This window comes from Ailuropoda melanoleuca, chromosome 3 (assembly GCF_002007445.2).
Source record: "Ailuropoda melanoleuca isolate Jingjing chromosome 3, ASM200744v2, whole genome shotgun sequence".
NCBI lineage: Eukaryota > Metazoa > Chordata > Mammalia > Carnivora > Ursidae > Ailuropoda > Ailuropoda melanoleuca.
Window position 1 is genome coordinate 30,645,036 of NC_048220.1, and position 21,363 is coordinate 30,666,398.

Here is a 21,363-nt window from a genome sequence, read left to right on the forward strand (position 1 = left end):
GAGAAGACAGGTAGGTAAAGGCAGGAAAAGGATCTAGGTGAGCAAACGAGTTGGGGCCTATGGACTGTAATTCCTTCTCCGGATGTCCAGACCCCCGTGTCGGAGACAGGTGGTCCTGATGAAGCTGGTTGGCATTACCACGGGGTGCATTAGGCATTGCTCTTTTGCTGCTGTCCTGATTGGGAATTTTAAGGTGGACTGGGAGACTGCAGTTGTTAGAACCCACAAGGACACAGTCCACTGCAAGCTGATCTGCCGCCCTCAGCCTGTACTGTACAAGAACCTGGACTCTGCCACTTTGGCTGCAGTGTCTTGCTGAGGACTGGAACACTCTTTACAGTTGTCTTAGAGCCTCTCTTGACTCAGCTGAGAGCTGGTAGGTTTATTCCAGTCCAGGCAGAGATTTCACCTCTTTCTTGCTACCTAGTTCATTTTGTTTACTCTATGTCCCTCTTGGCTTATTTTTTTTCTGTGTGTCCCCAGAAACCATGAAAAAGGAGATAGGTGGATTTGTATATGGTAGACTGGGGGAAAAAAGTTCCAATGGGCAGTATTCATGCTTAGGGGTCAGGGGATGAATGAGATCCTGGTCAGTGCTATTCGTCCTGTGCTTCCCACCACAGCGCCCCTGAACTCTAGAAGGGACCAGTGTGTTCAGCCAGATGCTCAGCATTTGAGGCTCCTGGAGTATGGGGACTTCTTTTACCTATTGGTTTCTGGTGTCTCAGCAGGTGAAAATGTGGATTGTTTTCGCTGCTTCATTTGGGAAATATTTATTGATGTGTATGGTAATGAACAAGGCAGATAAAGTCCCTGTTCTCATGGAGTTATACTAGTGAGAGAAACAGACAGCAAGTAAACAAAAGTATGCTTTCAGGTGGAGAGAGGGGCTAGGAAGAAATAAGAGCAAAGGGATAAGGAATAACAAGGCAAGGGGGAACCATTCTAGAAACCTGAAGCAGAGAGGCCTCGCTGAAGAGGTTACATTTGATAGAAACCCAAACAAACAGAGGGAGTGAGGCACGTCGGGAGCTGGCAGAGGAACACTTGAAGTGGAGGGAATAAACCAGGTGTGTTCAAGGAATATCAGGAAGCACTGTGGTGACTGGATTGGAGGAGGCCAGAGTGAGAGTGGTCAAGTAGGTGGGACTAGGCCATGTGAGGCCGTGGTCAGGAGGTACGCTTGTGTTCTAAGTGTCATGAGAAGTCCCTGGAGAGTTGTGATCAGGCAAGTGACATATGAGCCAATGTGTGTTTTTAAAAGATGGCTCTGGTTCCTGATGGAGAATAAACTATATGGGGCGAAAGGAGAAGCAGTTGGGTGGCTCTTGATTGGAGCAATCCAGGCGAAAGATGATGGTGGCTTGGATCAAGATATTAGCAGTGGGGATGGTGAGAAGCGTCTGGGTTCTGGATGTGTTTTTAACTGGTGCCTGACAGGGTTGGTTGATGGATTGGAGGGGGAGAGAAAGCAAGGAATCCAGGATGTGACTATATTGAAGTAGGAAATCTTGCTGGTAGAATATAGTACCTTCCCATCTTGTCCTTCCAGCCAGGTTGAATGCAGTGCCTAGCTGGGGACCAGTTAAGACAATAGTTCCCTGTGTTATTTTTCTATCCTGACTTTGTGTTTTGTTTTGTTTTGTTTACATATACGTATACCACCTGTATTACTATTGACCTACTATTTTTCTTAAATCAGTTTACTCTTTTTATTTTTTAAAGATGTATTTATTTTAGAGAGAGAGAGAGAATGAGCATGAGTGGGGCAAGGGGCAAAGGGAGAGGGAGAAGCAGACTCCTCGCTAAGCACAGAGCCTAATGTGGGGCTCCCTCCCAAGACTGTGAGATCATGACCTGAGCCAAAATCAAGAGCCAGCTGCTTAACCAACTGAGCCACACAGGCACCCCTAGTTCACTATTTTTAACTTAAATTTATTTTTTAAATGCAGCATATCATGTGTGATAAACAGATAACTTTCTGATACTCATTGAAATAAGTACACAGCTATTGAAAATCTTTGTGAATTATTTGGAATCATTTCATATACCACCAGAGGCACAAACAACATTGTGTATTGAATTACATAACACTGGTGAATGGCTATTATCAAATGGGGACTGTAGTATGGATACTGATAGCTCATTAACAGTCAACAATAATTTGTTAGTCTTTAGTGATACTAGTTTTAATTGGTTGATATACAGTATGTTGTTATCCCAAGCGTGCTTCTCAAACCTACTGGATTATAACCTCTGGGAGGGTTCCCACAACCTGCTTGGCAACAAGCATGCTCCTGCTTCTCTTGTCCACTGGATTTGAGAGCTCCTCCCGGAGTAGAAAGGGAAGATTCCAGAAAACATGATGCCCAGCGCCTCCCCTCCATCCCCATCTGACTGGTCATGTGAACTTGAGTAGAAGAGCAGGAGTGGATGAGGGATGAGCTCTGGAGTCAGACTGCATTACAGTCCTGGTTCCACCACTCATTAAGGCCAAAGTCTTACCAGAATTTCTTCAACCTCACCTGAGTCGAGAGTTCCTGTCTACATAATAGGGATGATGATGGATGAGGACATGTGCTCTTAAGTGCTTAGCCCAGAGCAGCGCGGTTTGTTCAGCAAGCCTTAGCTACTGCTGTCATTGTTACCACTTAACGTTGTGAGCCTGGCTTTTCTCATCGTAAAGACATTATCACATACACTGGGAAAATCAATTAAGCTGAGTATTTTAATATATTCTATAAATAGCAATGTATTATTAAGCTCATTAGTGTGGAAACATAGGAAGAAGTTATTAGTAAGAACAGTAACAGTATTTACCTCATGGGGTTATTGTGGGGATAACATGAACTTGGGTATGAAAAATGTTTTATCAACTGGAAAGTTTGATTCAAATGTTGTTAATACTGCTAATGACCATTTTTGAAATATCAAATAAGTCAGTATACATTTCCTTTGATCCTTGGAACACCTAGGTGAGTTCTCCCTACTTTATAGAAGAGGAAGGAAGGTGAGTGTCAGAGAAGAAGCACCTCTCCCATGATCATACCAGTCAGAGGCAGCAAAGACCAGAATTTAATCCAGGTCTATCTGGCTTCAAAGTTTATTATTCTCTTTCCAGTACATACTACTTCTATCTGCATGACTTCAGTTAATATTATAGTTAGTTCACACTCCCTGAATGTATAAAGCTGGGGAGCAGAGTATAGGACAGAATAGAATGGAGTACAGGGTCTTGGGAAGCTGAACTGGGATTAAAAACTGGCTGTTGTTAATCCCCAAAGTAGGGAATTCACAGTTGGATACTTAGGAAGCAGTTGGCCAACTTCCTAGTGCCACTGGAAGTTTCTAAGAGCTGCCACCATGAAGACTGTTTCCCAGGGGCCACAGCCACGAAGGCCTGGCAACTCTGGGTTTTTACATGATTAAGAGAAAGGATGTGAGCCCCTCTGAGTGTGTGAGCCAGTTGGAAATCTATTCTCCAGATGGATTTCATATTTGATTCAATGTGGGTGTTTCTCTTCATGGCTTTTAGTGGTGTTAAAATTGATTAAATTCGGAATGAGCGAGGTAACCAGACTTTAAAGAGCAAAGCACATCGGGAAATTGAGTGAATTTCTGAGGTGAGAACAAGCCCCTGGAGCTGTCCATGAAATGGTGGCCTGCTCATAGTAATTCCAGACAATCTCCTGTATCCATCCACATTAAAAATGGGGCAGTAACTTCCTTTACCACTCAGTTCTCTTATTTTAATGCAGACATCCAGCACTTCCAGCAAATTCCATTTCTCCTGTAAAAAAGACGTGAAAGATTTTTTTTTGATCAAAGGAAAGTTGAGTAAGATTCCTGGGGAAAGGTTTTTAGGCTAGGAAAAACCTGTTGAATACCACCTTTAAGGAGATGGGTAATGTGTTCTAATGTGTGTTGAGACTAATTCAGGAGATTAGTTCCTCTCTTTTGGAAAAGGATTTGTCTTCTGAGCTCTGTTAGAATTCCCAGGATGCATGTATGGGGTAACTTCAGGGTGTGTCCCAGAGAGGTGTTTTCACACACTGTATGTCCATCAGTCAACCTGTGGTATGGAAAGGTCCCTTCCATTCAGAATTAGTGATTTGGCCACTTATTGCCAAATTTCTTGATGTTTTGAATACTAAAGACTGGCATAAGGCAAGTGCAGGTCAGTGATTTTTAGTAAAGGGGCTCCTGGACCTGCAGATTAAGGTCTCTTGGGTAGCACACAGCTCCAGGGGAGAATGCTTTTGTTTTCGAGGGCCTTCCTTGACCTCAGGCCTGTCTGACTGTGTAGATGGCTTAGATAGTATGACATGGAAAGAACCCCCACACCTCCTGTTTTCACCATCCACAGCTTCATGCCACGTACAGTTTAGTGATGATAATGCCTTGATGGACAAGCAAAGGATTTCTGCAAGTGTCCGGGAAAACCAGAACTTGGTTTTGTCTTCTCTTTTTCATGTCTTGGCTTGCACACCTTTTGTTTTTCCTTTCTTCTTAACTCATTCTTGGGCCTGTACTGCTAGGTGGTGATACCTTTTTGTATTGATAAAGGAAGAAAGTAGGTAGGTCCGGCCATTCATATCTTTATTTAACATTTATATTTTCCCAAAAGATGACAAATCTAGGCACCAGAGCTTAAATAACTTACCTACTTTCATAAGGTTTATAACAATTGGGATTTGAAAGGTCATTTTTACTAGTCCACATGTCCCCTTAGTGACCCTCCCCATCATATTTAAATGGCCAACATAGTAGACAGTGAAAGGCAGAGATAGAGTATTAAATAAAACAAATGAGTAATGCATGCACCATTGCTTTCATGAATGCAAATCTGGTTTGGTAGGCAACATCACAGAAATAAATGTAAACTTGCAATTATGTTACATTACTCTGAAGGAGAAGTTGATAGGGCTATATCCAAGTTGCAGTGAGGACGTGAACCAGGTGGAGAGATCAGGAGGGCATTTTTGAGGAATTGACACTTGAGGGAAGACCTGAGGATTTGCAGTTGCTTTGGCCAGTGGGCTTCCAAGTGAAACCCACAGTTTGTTCAAAGGCTGGAGAGAAAGCGTGGTCAGTTGGATGCTCTGAAAGCCACTATGGTAGGGTGCTTAGGTCTGGAGGGGTAGTGTGAGACAAGGCAGTCTGGGCTAGACCATGCAGTGTTTTGTGAAACCTGTGAAGGATTTGGGTTATCCTCCTGAGAGTAGTGGGATGCCATTGAGAAATTTTAAACTGGGAGGGCTCATGGTCTGGTTTCGTCCAGATCAGGGAGGCTGCAATGTAGAGGATAGGCTTGAGGGAGCCATAGGGAGTATGAGGACACCAGATAGGTGGTCATTATAGCAGTCCTGGTAACAGACGATGAAGGCCAGGACCAGGATGGTGGTGGTGTAGATGGAGAGAACTAAATGAAATTGAGGGACCTGGTGATAATTTGGATATGAGGGTAAGAAAGAGAGGGAGTGCAAAGGGTTTTATACCACCTACACACCTCATTTTCTTTTAAGGTGGAAAGAACCAGAGAAAACATCTCAGGTGGGGTAGCATTTGGTGCAAGAAGCTGCAGAGCATGTCTCTCCCCCTGGCCACCAGCCTCCTCTTTTTAGACAAGAACATCATTGGATTGAACCTTATATATAGTATGTTGTAGTTTCAAGCCCTTTGTAGTAAAACTGTTTGTTCCTGGATTTAACTTGCCTCCCTGCTCTTGGAGTTCGTACCCTAGGCATAATAGTGCAAACCCCAGTGGTCTGCCAAGCATCCCCTTTCCTCTTCTTCCCTAAGACCTCCAAGCTGACTGAGCATCAGCCCAACTCTCAGAGTTCTTCATAGAACTTGAGAAAATAGGCTTGTGTGACCTTCTTCTAAAAGGAGACGGACAAGGCTTCAAAAGTTGAAATGAAAATTAAGACGATGATAGATTTCTAACTTGGTGGATTAACCTGGGTATTTGGTGTGAGCTCTTTTGACAGTCATCATATGAAAGCTGTGTGGGCTGCCTGGTGCAGAATCCTGGGCAGAGTTGAAGTTGAGGCCGAGGGAGAAAGAGAAGCCAGTTCGGGCCTTAGCTGCAAGACAGTGGATGCAGGCCTAGGAGTTACCGGTCCTGCAACAACTCATTGCAAGTCAAATTAAGGGAATAATGCAAGCCTAGTAGATATTTAATGAGAGATTATTCCTGGAGATTATGAGGATACAGAAATTGCAAATAAATCCCTGACCTTTTCTGAGCCTTAGCCCAGTAAAAGAGCTGAATCACCTGCTTCAGGGGATTAAGGACAGCCGCTTCCATCTGGCAGGCTGCTCAGACTTTTTCTGTCATTAGCAAACTCTGTTCCGTGTTGATCATGTTCTAAACCTTTTAGTGGGAACTTGCTTTTCAGCAGAGGCGATCTCAATTAACTTAGGTTATGTACCTGCTGGGCAGAGACCAGAACTAATGATCTCTAGTTATGTATGCACTATAATCGCTAATACATTAGTAGTACTCTGTACATGTTAAATAATAAAGCAGTTGTTAATCGTTAGTAACCTAATCATGACGTCAGGGGGGAATTCAAGTTGATGGGAATAGAAGTCAGACTTCTTCGTGTGTGTATGTGTGTGTGTGTGTGTGAGCGTGTGTGCTTATGGGTGACATAGCCTTAGAGACACAAGGAGAAACAAGGAATTTCCCAGGGGAGCAAGCAATGTAATAATTGTACCAGTTCCAGTTTAGAGACTTAGAGCAATGATTGTTAAACTCTATATCATGAGCTCTTTGTTGGGAACTGTTGTTTGATATGAATTCCATTACGTATTACAGTGTTGTCTGCCTATAAAACTGTAATAATTATCATCAGAATGCAACTTGAAAAACTAGAGGCTGACAGAGTTACCTTGAACTCTCTTTGACTTGGTAATATGTAAATGATGTGTTATATTTTTCAACTCAGACAACTAATATATACTAATACTGTGTTACATGTGTAATGTGTAAGGCCTTTATGTAACATCTGTGTAAGATTTATTTTAAGAAAAGGAGTTAGCAGGTTTAAAACAAATGAAAGAACTTAACAATGTTGGGAAAACCAAATGAAATTTGCTAAGATATTTGGGGAGGGGGACAGTTTGCTTTGCTAATTTCTAAAAGAAGTAATGGTAATTAATGTAGGTTAGTGGAATTCAGTTTTTTCTGGATATACTTGGAAGGTTCCATTGCATTCATTTCCATTAGCTATTAATTACCTAGGAAAGGATCTTGCTTCTTACATTCAAACACAAAAGGTTTCAAGGACTCATTTGGCTTTGCAGGTCTGTCTCTAGCTCTGCCCTTATTTCTTCTGCTAGTTATGCCGGTGGCTTTATGAGCAGGTATCTTTTGGCCATTGGGGTTGTCACTGTCAGCCGCCAAGTTATTTCAACTTTCCAAAACTTTTACCACTATTTATGGGGTAAAAGAAGCAAAATGCTTTTTGTCCAAGATAGATGTTGGTCAATGCGTAGAACAAGATCATGCCACAGATGTACTCTTAAAGCATCCAAGCTTGGAATCCGTCTCCGCAGACTGAGGACGCCCCAGAGGATGCTGCAAAATGGTGGTTTTTTTCCTCCTGAACTTCTTCAGCTGTCATCCCTGTGCATAAATTCTGTTGATCACCTCTCAAAAAAGAACTAAAAGGCTTCAACTGACTATTGAATCACAGTTAAGAACATTTTGGAAACCTCCTTAAGTACAAAAAATAATTTCCCTTCTGACAAATATTTTCCAGTAGGCTCTATTCTGATTACTGTATAAAGGAATGAATATCCTCCCCTGCACATGAAAAGATGCCCAACATTATTAGTCACTAGGGAAATGCAAGTCAAAACCACAATGAGATACCACTTCACACCCACCAAAAAAGCTATAATAAAAAAAGACAATAACAAATATCGGGGAGGATGTGGAGAAGTTGGAACCCTCGTACATTGCTGATGGGAATGCACAATGGTGCAGCGCTTTAGAAAGCAGTTGGGTAGTTCCTCAAAAAGTTCAGCGTAGAGCTACCATGTAATCCAGCTATTCTACTTGTAGGTATATACTGAAGTGAAAATATACGTCCACACAAAGACTATGAACTCTCTAGTACACATATGTTCCTAGCAGCATTTCATAACCAGAAAGTAGAAACAACAGTCAATGAATGGATAGATGACATGTGGTATATCCAGACAATAGAATATTACTTAGTCATAAACGGGAATGGTGTATGGATGCTGCAACATACATGACTCTAGGAAACATTCTACCAAGTGAAAAAGCTAGACACAAAAGACTATGTAATATATGATTCTGTTTATATGACTTGCCTAGAATGGGAAAATCTATAGAGGCAGAAAACGAATGACTTATCTTTAGGGACTGACGGGAGGCAGGAAAAAGGGTGTGACTACTAATGTGTATGAAGTTTTACATGGAAGAGAATGAAAATGTTACAGAATTAAATAATGGTGCCTGGTTGATAACTTCGTAAGCATATTAGAAGCCAATGAATTTCGAGGTTTAAGTGGGTGAATATTATGGTATTTGAATTATATCTCAGTAAAACTCTTATTGTAAGTCATCATCGCCTAGATTTTAACAGGTGTTGGGCCTGTGTATCATAGTCTATTATTAAATTTGGGAAAAGTCTATGGCATAAGGTGATTGCGTTTCATCTGGAAGACTGATTTCTATCTGACTTGCAGCTTTGAGTCAGAAAGCTCTGTACCACATGATTTGCAGAGTAACTATTTGGTTTATACTAGAAAAAGCATGAGAGTAAGTTAGTAGACTCCTTACAGCTTTAAGAGAATAAGAACTGTGGTTTGTGTAGCAGGTAGTCTCGGAGAGGAAAAATACCGTTTTCCTCCTTTTCTGATACTTTACTGACTGTCCTAGAGCCATATGTGTTTATAATAAGCATCAGTAAGTGATAAGTATGTATGTAAGAATAAGAGTTATTTTGTTGCCTTTGAGAAGATAATTTTTAATATATCAACAATCCTTTTTAGTTTGAGGAATTCAGTGATTTTCTTAAGGACTTTTATCTTCCTTGGCTATAAGTTCACTCATATACATAAAGAATTAGAGCAAGATGCACCCATGTGTTTATTGAAACATTACTTAATGGTAGCCAAATTATGGAAGCTGCTGCGTGTCCATCAGTAGAGGTATGGATAAAGAAGATGTGGCATACACACATGCACGCGCGCGCACACACATAAACACACACAATGGAATATTATTTGGCCATAAAAAGGAATGAAATCTTGACATTTACAGCAACATGGATGGAACTAGAGAGTATAATGCTAAGGCACATAAGTCAGAGAAAGACAAATACCATATGGTTTCACTCATGTGGAATTTAAGAAACAAAGCAAAGAGCAAAGGATAAAAAAAGGAAAGACAAACCAAAAAAAACCAGACTCTCAACTATAGAGAACACACTGATGGTTACCAGAGGGGGGGTTGGGTGGGGGATGGGTGAAAATAGGTGTTGGGGATTAAGGAGTGAGCTTGTCTTGATGAGCACCAGCTAATGTGTGGAAGTGTTGAATCACTACATTGTACACCTGAAACTAATATCACACTATATGTTAACTACACTGGAATTAAAATTAAAAACTTAAAAAAAATTTTGAGAAAGGTTCTGTTTGGATTAGATCAAAGAATGAGTTCAAGTTCTGTGCAGTTCTCATACTTTACAAGTTTTTTTCTTGCCTGGGATGATGACAAATTATTTAAAAATACTTCCCTTCTAACTTTCTACCATTCTCTCCTCCACTGTGACCCATGAGTTTGTAGAATGTCTTGTCCTGATGTCCTGAGGTGCTCAAAAGGTGAACCCGTTCTTAACGATTACCACTCACATCTTCTCACTGTGTAATCAAAGCCTGGAGATGAGTCTTGGTGGGTTCCCAGCCTCACTGCCAGGTTGGAAATTGGTTCTGTGCTGTGGAAAAGGTTGCTACTATTTGATCGTTAATTTTCTGAGTCACATTTGTGGGGTTTGTAGCAGGTAGAGAACTCTTACTACTTGCCGATTGATCACACACAGGATGGCTCTACTGCCTTATTGCTTGTTCATCAGGTCACTTCTTTGTTCTAGGTTGCTTTCATTTTCCTCTATGTCACTTTTTCTTTTACCATTTTTTCCTTCTTTTCTAAACACCTGAACAGGATTGACCTCTGTCTTTAATTTGGGGTCATGCTTAAGGCAGTTTGGTCTTCAAGGGTCTGGAGTGAGTCTCCCACCTATTAGCTCGGCAGCTTTGGTCAAGACATTTATCTTTGCCAAATCGCAGTTGTTTAATCTGTTATATGGAGCTAATGATAGTATCAGCCTAGAGGATTTGTGAGGATTAACTGAGATAATCTATGTAAAGCACTTACCTAACATTTATTGTGCCACTTAACTTATGCTTTTTGAAAGAGTCCTGGAAGCAGTTAGTCCTAAAGTTTCTGACAATAACAGAACAAGAGATTTAAAGGATGTCTACTTATTCCTTTGGTAAAGCTCACATCACTCTATACTGCAGTGTCTTCAGCTTTAAATAGAGGATGACCTTGCAGAGTGATCATGAGAATTAAATGAGATAATAAACAAAGCATTAGAACTGTGCCTGGGATATGGTAATCTCTCAGAGAGTGCCAGCTGATTCTTTTAAATCATTTTTATCTGTGGCCAAACCATGGGACTGATTGATCCTGGGTCTGTCAGGCCTTGTCTGAGGTTGATATGCATGGCCAGGAACTTGACTGCCCTTCTCTTCCTCTTTCAGCTGCACAGTTGGACAGCATTGGCTTCAGCATAATCAGGAAATGCATCCACGCTGTGGAAACCAGAGGTAAAGTCGTTCAACAGATGGCGTTGTTCTCAGTGAAGGTTATGCGTCTGGTGAGGCATCAGACCTGCTACCTGTTTCCCGATTTTACGTGACTCATTAACTCCCCAGGTGCCATTGTTGGTGTGTTTCCACGAGTTTGTTGCTCTGAAGCAGGGGTTCTCAACTGATTTGGTGTCATCAACCTGTTTGGCTGATTAGTAGAATGTTTTAAAAGCATGCAGGTCAAATACATAGGATAATAAGGAGTCTAGTTACTGGAATTCAGTTAAAATATGGAAAGATATAGTTTTGATGTAAGCGTACATGTGCTTCTTTGTTACCACTTTAAATAGTAAGTACTAGATGTGGGTCTGATAACTGCCATAATTTGGAAATGCAGTTGACCCTTGAATAATGCGGGAGTTTGGAGTGCTGACCCCCTACCGTCCTGTGCAGTTGAAAATCTGCGTATAATTTTTGACTCCCCTGCAAACAACTACTAACAGCTTTTTGTTGTCTAGAAGCCTTACCAATAACATAAGCAATTGGGTAATACATATTTTGTATGTTACATGTGTTATATACTGTAATACACAGTAAAGTAAGCTAGAGAAAGAAAAGTTGAAAGATCATAAAGCACATTTATAGTACTGTACTGTGTTTATTGAAAAAAATCCACGTGTAAGTAGACCTGTGTATTTCAAACCCATGTTGATCACTTCAAGATGTCTATAAAAGTCCCAGTGTGTTATGAGAATAACTGATTTCTGAGCAAGTCACAGGTATTGATAACACTGTGATTTATCACTCATAATAACTGATTTAATTTCAGTGATAGGGTCATGAAAGTGAAAGTGTAATTGTTTTCCTGCCTAAGTTTATTGACACTCTAAATTTTTTAGTGGACTCCTGGGGTCTCTGGATGCCAGGTTAAGAACCATGCTATGAAAAGGCAGTCCCTAGCCACTATCCAGGTGGACAGAAGGGGTCAGGCCGCTGGTTTCCTATAGCAGTGCTGTAGGCAGGCCCTGCCCATTGCACATTTACCGTTCCTGGGCCTGTAGGAGCAGGACTTTGAGAATCAGGGAAGCTGATTCATCCCAGTGGTCACCATCCCCTCCTTAGATGTTGCCACAAAGGAGATTTTTCAGTTTCAGCAATTGGGAGCTTTGAGTGCGCTGGTCTGTGGTACCCCTGAGAAAAGCTGTTAACTATCTTTGCTGTGGATTTGGTTTGAACCATTGTTAAAGATGTGAGTCTTACTATTCCACAGCCTCTCAACCCACCAGTCTTTTTCACTTGATTGAAAGAAGTTTTATTTTTTAAAGCAGGATCCATAACTCTTACTAGTTAAGAAATATAAATATCTTTATAAAGTCTATGAAGCATTGAGTAAAGGGGGACGAAAAAAATCTTAACTGTATGAGCCACTCCTACCCAGTCAGAAAGTGTTCTTTCCAAAATAGTTATTTTAATGTGTGCTAAGATTTTTTAAATATTTCCTTATTTCTGCTATACCTTGCTTTAATAAAGAGTTAAGGCAGCTTGCAAAGAGAACTGAAATACAGCCAGAGAATATAAAGTAGAAATAGGTGAGATTTCTGGGAATTGATCTGGAAGAAATAAGGACACAGGCAGGTTAAGCCACAAAGCTGTTTACACAATGGTGTTGAAGTGAAAAACAGAAACTGGTCAAATGTTTCAAAAATTGGTTGAATCACCAGTGGTACATCCATGCATTAAAAAGCTGTGAATTGCTAAAACTGCAGGGAAATACATTTATTGACATGCAAAGTTTTCATTATTACATATTATGTGAAAAATGAAAGTTATGAAACAGCCTGCACAGTATGAACCCATTCTGGGGGTTGCAGGGGAAGGGGAATTCCATGTATGCACAGGTATCATTGTGTTGTCAGTGGGGCTCCTGGTTCTTCTTACTGTCTTCCTTTGATTTATCTACTTGCCTTAACTGCGGTTTCTGAATTTTTAAACTGTTACTAAGGCAGTTTTTCAACAGGTGTTTTAATTTTCTGTTCATTCTAAGAGAAAAGAATGAGGAATAAGAGGTACAGGGTTAACAAAGTAGATGCATTATAAAAATGTCAGCCAAAAGTAAGTTCAAATCCCCTCCCCTCCACCGTGAAATTCATCCCCTTGCCTGAGGTGGGCCACCTGTGTGTCTCAGTTCTTAGCAGCCAAACAAATAGGGAAATGTAATCATTTAAAACCCTTCACAGAGTCTGTGATAAATGCAGACCAGTGGCTCAGGAGGACAGCTTTTTATGATATAAAGCCAGAAAATATACATAATAAGTAGTAGAGGAAGAACAAGGTCACCAGCAATTTGGTGTCCTAGCCTCTGCCTCTTTGTCCCCTCCTGCTCTAAAATGAAGGCGAGAATGATGCGTTTTAACTTGTAAGAAAGTTTTCATTTGACACAAAAAGGAAAAGAGGACAATGTGAGTTAAATGCCATTTTTAGCATAAATACTTGAAGAAAGTGGTTGTTTTCCTACTGGAATGCATGTATGTATATCCATATTTGTGGTGACCAGAGGTGAACAGACCTCCCATATTTTCTGGGGATCATTAATTGTCGTCCAGGGGGAGACAGGGTTGTATCCAGTTCCAGGAAAGGTCAAGGACAGAAGAAGTAGAGACACTTCAGAAAGGACAAGCCCATTACTGAATAATGGTTCTGCTGTTAAGTAGCTTGGGGCCCCTCCCTTAGTTTTAGACCACAGTCTCTTAGTCCCTGAGCCACGCAGGCTGATGTACATGCTTTTACAGGTCCTTTTTAGTTAAAAATCCTGTCATTTTAGACCACTTCTTTTTATTCCTTAATTCTACATAGGCCTGATGGGAGATATTGTAGAATCAGCCTTTTCCCAAATTTCTTCTAGGAAATTTTGTTTTGATTCCAAAGTAGCGGCCCTGAAGGAATATATAACTCAGTGTTTTATTCATTATGTCATGTATTGTATGCTGATCTAGGTACTGGGACTATAATGGTAAAGAAGACAGAATCACTGTACATAGAGGTTATATCGTAGTTGTGGGGAGAACAACAAACAAGAAACCAAAAAAAGAAAGATAATTTCACATATTGTTACTTGCTACAAAGAATAGAGGGTAGGGGACCGGCCAGTAGTGTTGGTCATGGGATGCCTTAGGTTGAAGAGGTTGCATTTCAATTGAGACCTGAATGATAAAAAGATCTGGAAGAAGCATATTCCAGGTGGAGGAAACAGCTGTGCAGAGGCTGTGATTTGGGTGCCCAAGCTTGGTGTGTTGGAGAAACAAGAAGGCCAGTGTAGCTGGAGCAGAGTAAAAGTGCATTATCGCAGAGGTGGACCTGTGCTTAATCCTACAGAGCCTTGTGGGCCACAGTAACTTTGATTGTGGTCTAAATGCAATGGGAAGCCATTGGAAGATTTTGAGTAAAGAGAGGTTTTGAACTGATACATACTTAAAGAATTTCATTTTGGTTACTGGTTGGAAAATGGACACCAGGGGAATAAGATGGGAAGCAGGAGACCAGTTAGTTGAGAGGTGTCAGGTATGATGGGCCTAGGGCTAAACAGAAAAATCATTTCCAGTCGCTTGGTCTAAATGGTCCCTTTTTGTAAATGTATAGTGGTGATCTAATCCTTGCACTTACGTGAACAAAGCCCTGAGGTGGCTTAGTTTTTGGTTGTTTGGGTGTTTGGAGGTAATCCCCTTCTAGTTCAGCTGCGTATTAACTTGGGTTGAAGGAAGGTAATTCTCTTTTTTTTCATAAAGAATGTTTACATGACAAATAAAATGGATTTCCTAATTTCTCAGTCTTGGTGAACAACCAAAATTAAAAATGCTCTCACACCTCTGTGTTTTTATTCTGTATTTGAAAATAGATTATAAAACATTTATTCTTTTCTACAGTATGAAATTTCTATCATGTCAGTTTTGGCTTTTTAAATTAAAAGAGTGATTAAATGTAACGTATTTAAAAGTATATATTTGGCATCTTTCAAAACTCTTCAAATGCTGCCTTTGGCAAGAGAAGAGGAAGGTTTCTTTCCCCCTGTTGACTGAACTGAACTAACACAAGGGCTGAAGTGTGCAGCACACCCGTGAAATCCTAGACAGCTGCACCAAATCCCACTCCTTCGCTAAGAGCAGAGCTGAGTGACAGGGGACTTTAATTAGAGTGGGTTTTAGAAGGACCGAGAAAATGAAAAAAGTGCATCTGGCTGGGTTGGGCTTGACTTGTGTTCTGACATGCCTCTAATTAAATCATCACTGTTTCTCTTCTCAGGGATCAATGAGCAAGGGCTCTACCGAATCGTGGGGGTCAATTCCAGAGTGCAGAAGCTCCTCAGTGTCCTGATGGGTAAGTGCAACAGTGGTTGTGCCAGGCAGGTCCCAATGCGGTCGAGGGGGGACCTCTGAAAAGTTACTAGTTCTGTAAGTATGAGCAGCCTCTTGGGAAGGAATTGGGTGTCCAAGAGGGAACACCCAGAAATCAGCTGCCCCACTCACCAGTTGTTATGGCTGTAGACGTTACTGGAAGAGATACTTAGTGGCACCGGACAAAACAAAAAAAATGGCGGGGCCAAGACACCACACCCTCTGTTTGTAGACTCAGCCTTTGCCAGTCCAAGTGGCGCTCAGTCACTCATGTGACCACCACACCCTACTCTGTCGTTAATAGCTTATGACTCCACTGTCGTCTTTGGAGACAGGCATTTAGTGGGGCACACCCGATGCCCAAGGAAGGGCATCCTTCTAGCCTGCAGAACACCTCAGATCTCATGTTCCCCGTTACCAAAAAGGTGTCACGTGCCTGCTAGATAACATGTATATAAGCAGATAATTCTTGTGATTCCTCTTTGCACCTAGATTTCTACCTAGACTCTGTCGTTTGAGGAGCAGAACCTCCCTCCCGCTAGTTGACATTAATATAAAACCTCTGTCTCCAAATGTGTAGTGTTTGAATCAAAACCCCATGAGTCAGTGAGCCAATTTGCTTAGGCTGCAGATTTCCTATATTTTTAGATGTGAATGCAGCCAGCTTCAGTGAGTCACATGGATTTAAATGGCAAACAGATCAGATTTCACATATCACTGGCTGTTACTCATCCCCATGGAAGCCCAGACGTGCACTTGTTGAGACGGACTATCACTTAGGGTCCCTGTTCATTGTCTGGGCAGGGATACTTCTCTTGTTAATGTTTGTCTCTTTTTTTTTTCTTTTTTCTTTTTTTTGCCATTCACTTTCTGAGGAAAGTTTTCATACGTGAGGAAATCTCCTCCCTCATATTGTGCAGAATGACTCTTCTCTCTTTTTCTAGAGAGCTCCTTGCTTCTTGTTGGCAAAACCCTATTCTGTTGCTAGTTACCGTGAGATATTTTGTTTGAAAGTGTGGTTATTTATGAGGTACTCTTGCACTGAAAATCTGTACTTGGTTCAGATTTGCAGTGTGATTAGTTTTTTAATAAATTAAACTTTTTATTTTGAGGTAATTTTACATTAATATGCAGTTGTAAGAAATAAAACAGAGTTATATGTACCTTTACCCACTGTCCCCCAGTAGTAACATCTTGCTACACTGTAGTAAGAGGTCACAACCAGGATATTAATACAGTCAAGATTCAGGATGGTGTCATCACCACAAGGATCCCTTGTGATGCCCTTTGATGCTTATCTCTCACCTCCTTCCCTTGCCGGCTCCTGATCTCTTATGCATTTCTCTGATTTTGTCAATTCAAGATTATCTCAGTGGAATCATATAATATGTAATCTTTTTGGGTTGGCTTTTTTTTTTTCATTCAGCATAATTCCCTTGAGATAGTTTCAAGTTGTTGTATCAATCCTTTTTTTTTATTGCTGAGTAGTATTCCATTGTATAGATGTACACAGTTTGTTTAACCATTCACCTGTTGAGGGATCTGGGTTGTTTCCAATGTGGGTAAATTAGGAATAAAGCTGCTGTAAATAGTTCTGTACAGCTTTTAAATGTGAACATAAATTTGTTTCTCTGGGATAACTGCTCGTAAGTTCAATTACAAGGTTGTACAGTGACATGGTGAATTTTTGAGAAATTGTAAAGAATTAAGATTTTAACAGGTATCAACCCTCAGTCTTGTATTTCTGATCAGAGTTGCAAATGTGTGGAGTGTATGCTTGTTATAGCAGATTGTCAGGTGCTAGAGCTGAAACTTTAGAAAGATTCAGTCCTTGTCTGCAAAGAGTCTGGTAGGGGGAGATATGCATGCATGAGAATTGTGATGTAAAATCTGATACTGGCACCTAGGACAAGCTGTATCTGGAAGATTGAGTAGTGAAGGAGAGAATAGGAGAATAATTCAGATTCAGGAAATGAGCAGTAGCATGAGGGGCAGAAGTTAGGGTCAGTAGTGGCTATAGTAGAGGGTACTAATTTATTGTTTTAATTTTTGAAAGTGCTTGAGGCTGGATCAGGAGAGTTAAAACTGAAATGCTAAGATGGTCCCTTTTGTCAAAGAACTTGAATATTGTACTAAGAAGTTTGTGAGAGTTTTACTTCCTACAGAAAAAAAAAAAGACACTATTAAAGGTTTCTAAGTAGTGGGGCACCTGGGTGGCACAGTTGGTTAAGCTTCTGACTCTTGATTTCAGCTCAGACCATGATCTCAGAGGCTGCAAGATCGAGCCCTATGTCATGCCCTGCATGGAACTTACTTAAGATTCTCTCTGTCCCTCTCCCTCTGCCCCTCCCCACCCCCAAAAAAGTTTCTAAGTAGTGATGCTGTATGTGTGAGGGATCTTTTGCACACATAGTGTCAAGAAGACAATTCAGAACAATTGAAAGGAAAAATAAAAGGCATTCATTTGCTCACACAACTGCTCAGTCCAAGATGGCAGAAGCATAGCAAGATCTGGTGGCTCCAATGACAGAAGTACCTTTGCTGGAGCCTCTCCCACTACTTTCTTCTGGCTTCCTATTATCTGTGATCTCCGCTTGTCTTGCTGTCAGCTGTTTTCTTTGTGGGAATGTTCTACATTGTTCAGGCTGAGCAGTTTGTGAATCTTACATCACTGAGTAGAGAGTATCTTTCTTGACAGTTCATGGTGGACTTTGATTGGCCAGCATGGGGCCATTCACACAATTCATTTCTCAAACTCAAGGCAGTCACATGACCTACAGGAGATGGATCCGAATGGCTTGGATCCCTTGCCTATCTCCGGTCATGTTGGGGGAATGTGGCGAAGTGGAATAGGGAAGGGGTTAGTCCATAGCAGCCTGTGGACTGAGCAGGATTATTAAAAGAATGTTGGAGGAGTGCTTTCCTGAAATAATGGGGGCTGGGTAGATTAAAAAAAAAAAAAAGTATGTCCAACACAGATTTAACAAGATCAGACTGTAGTCTTAGGAGGGTAGCACTGGCAGCAAACGGGGAACATGTATTTGATATGGAGAGACGCGGAGGAAGAAGACAGTTGCAATAATTAAGCAGCACATAGCCTAATGAGGGCTGGACAAGGTGGATGCTCTGAGGTTAGGGAAAAAAGGATCAAAATTATTGGAGAGAATCAACAGGACTTTGTAACCAACTGGATATGGAGCAGAGAGATTTCAAAGATGACAGATTATTATGTAAGGTGATACTAGTGAAAAGAAATAGGACATTTTAGATGGGTTTGCTAGAAAAAAGAACCACTTTAGCTCAGTTGTGCTAAGCAGAGTAGTGTGAAAGGATCTTGTTTTTATCACTTCTCTTAGTGGCTCTCAAACAAAATATTTGTCCTGTTCTCTTCTTCAGTTTTCCTGGGGACAGACAAAATAATCATGAATATCTGAGAAATGTCAAAAAAAACTAATAACCAGCAGCTGAAAGTCACAAGGCCAGCTGCCTCTGCCAGGAGAACGTTACAGATAGGCTAGCATCCAAACTGAGGCTCAACCAGAACCGAGAGATGATCACAGTGCAAGATCTCATCAAAAGTGGAGAATGGTATCGTGATTCTCATGACCTGTTGAGGTACCCCGTTTGGATCTTGGAAGTGAGGAATCATCTCTTAGACCAGGAAGGCAGAGCTGAAGGCAGAGCCCCGTCTCTGTTCCCCTCCGTGAACATGCTGCCCTCTTCATCAATTCCTGGTATTTGTATTAGACTGGGTTAGCCAAGAGTGCAAAAGCAATAAGGCTTCTCCACTGCAAAACCTCGCCCTGGCATGGCTGGGCCTAGTGTGAACCATTCATTTACTGTTGCTTTATTCTGTTTCAGTTGGATGCCCTTTTAGGTGCTAGGCAGTGTGTAGGATATGGACTATTTTTCAGAGGCTCTCACAAGTGGCGTAGTGAGTTTTTATTATTGAAAGTATGGATTAGAATTAAGTAAAACCAGAGACTTCCTTTGATCACTTTGAGTTTTCTTTGTATACTGTTAGTATATTAGAGGACTTGAGGTTGGAAGAGGAATCTTAAGAGCCAGTGCGTTAAGGGGCACCTGGGTGGCTCAGTTGGTTAAGCATCTTTTTTCAGCTCAGGTCATGATCCCAGGGTCCTGGGATCGAGCCCCATGTCGGTCTCCCTACTCAGTAGACAGCCTGCTTCTCCCTCTCCGACTGCCGCTCTGCTTGCTTGAGTAAATGTGCATTCACTCGTGCACGCTCTCTCTCTCTGTGTCAAATAAATAAATAAATAAGTAAGTAAGTAAGTAAATAAATAAATAAATAAGTAACTAAGTAAATAAATATCTTAAAAAAAGAAAAAAGAACCAGTGCTTTGAGAACTTTTTCCTTCTATTGATTAGAATTCCTTAAGAAAGCTTGGTAGAATATCTCTTAGTACATGTGGTATAGCCTGGTGCTAGTGTCCTACCAAGAGCTACCCTTAACCCCCTTCCTCCTATTATTGGGGGGTCCTTAGTCTGTGAGGAGTGAAAAGGTCTCAGGAACACTCGCAGATTCCTAAAAATAGTCTCTTCCGAATGTGTATTATTGTTTTTCCTGTCCCCTGAGTGCTAAGATAAATTTTTCCAAATTTTAGCTCAACGTTTTTAATACAAATCATCTATATGCTGATTTGTTCACTACATGTCTGTTTTCTCTTCCTGTACATCTCTATATTAATTTTTAAGTAACTTTTTTCTGATCAAAGGTTGTGAGTGGTGATTATAGCAAATTTGGAGAAATACAAAAAGTGGAAAATAGAAAATGAAAGTCTTGCAGACCAGAGATAACCTTTGTTGACCATTTTATCACACTGTTAAAATATATTCTGTAATATAAAATGTTTATAAAGGTGGAATCACACTGTGCATATATATTGCTTTTTAATAGGCTTTTTTTTTCATGTAACACTGAAGTCTGTTTTCGGATGTCATTCAAGTTCTTCTAGAGTGTGAGGGTTTTGGGTTTTGGTTTTTGTTTTTTGTTTTTTTTTTTGGCCATGTATTATGTACATACAACTTTTTAATCAGTCCCTTATTCTTGGATACATAGACTGATTGCAATTTCTCATCATTCTAGAAAGCATTCAGGCAAACGTCCCCATAGGTATGCAGATGTTATAAAAGCATGCGTTTTGGAGTTAGGTTGCATTTCCACCACTTATCCATTTGACTTTACACAAATTATTTAAACCTGTCTGGTCTTCTGTCTCATCATCTGTAATAATAGCTCCTGCTTCTGTAATAATGTGAGGATTAAAGGAAAGATGCATATGGGTTGCTGAGTCTGAAAGCCTCTGCATGTTAGTAAATAAATGTTGGCTGTTGTTATTTTTAAGTTATATACTCATATTGAATGATTTACCTAGGGTTTGTTTTAAGATGTTGAATTGCTGGGCCGAGGTATGTATGTGTTTTCAAGGCCCTTAACTGATATCGCAGATTTGCTGTCAGCAGTTTGTAGAGTGCCCTGTACCTCAGATCCTTGCCATACTCTTTATTACTTTTTTTTTGCATATAAATTACAAATATATATACTCAATGTATCTCTTTTTTATTTAACTTTGCCTTTCTGTAGTTCTGGGTGAAGTTGGACATTCTCCCTATGTTTCTTGCTGATTTATATTTCTTCTCTCCTGAATTGCCTGATTTTGTGTTCTTAGCCTATTTTTCTATTGGTACATTCATCTTCTGATGGTAAGAATCTTTTAGATGTGGAGGCTGTGTTTACCAATATTTTTTTGCATTTTGTCATTTATCATGAACTTTATTCATGGTACTTTGTTTTTGTTTTGTTTTATGAATATTTTAAATTTTTACAAAGTCCATTGTTATATCAGTCCTTTTCCTAGATGAATTATGCCTTAAAAGACCTTCTCCATCTAGGAGTACAAAACCTTTTTGTTTTCTTTATGTATCATCAAGAATATATTTATGTAAAACGGAAACTAACTCTACCTTTTCCTCAAATACCTATCTGATGGACCAATAACCATATAATAAAAAAATTTCTCCCCTTCTACTACTTTTTAGTATCACTATACAGTCTTTCTTTTATACATTTTGGGGTCTGTTGTTGGAGTTTTTACATATA

At 40.4% G+C, this 21,363-nt stretch overlaps 1 protein-coding gene across 27 annotated transcripts in view; it reads left to right on the plus strand.

The window, feature by feature from the left end:
• Nucleotides 1-21,363, plus strand: part of ARHGAP26 (Rho GTPase activating protein 26) — a 463,548-nt gene that overhangs the window by 266,210 nt on the left and 175,975 nt on the right. For all 27 annotated transcript variants that reach the window (XR_004624052.1, XR_004624053.1, XR_004624054.1 and 24 more), the window contains 2 exons: nt 10,807-10,872; nt 15,151-15,225. Coding sequence is in view for 15 of the 27 variants with exons in the window: in XM_019795170.2 (XP_019650729.1) it covers nt 10,807-10,872; nt 15,151-15,225 (141 nt within the window). In the remaining 12 variants the exon portion in view is untranslated. The remainder of the gene's footprint in view (nt 1-10,806; nt 10,873-15,150; nt 15,226-21,363) is intronic.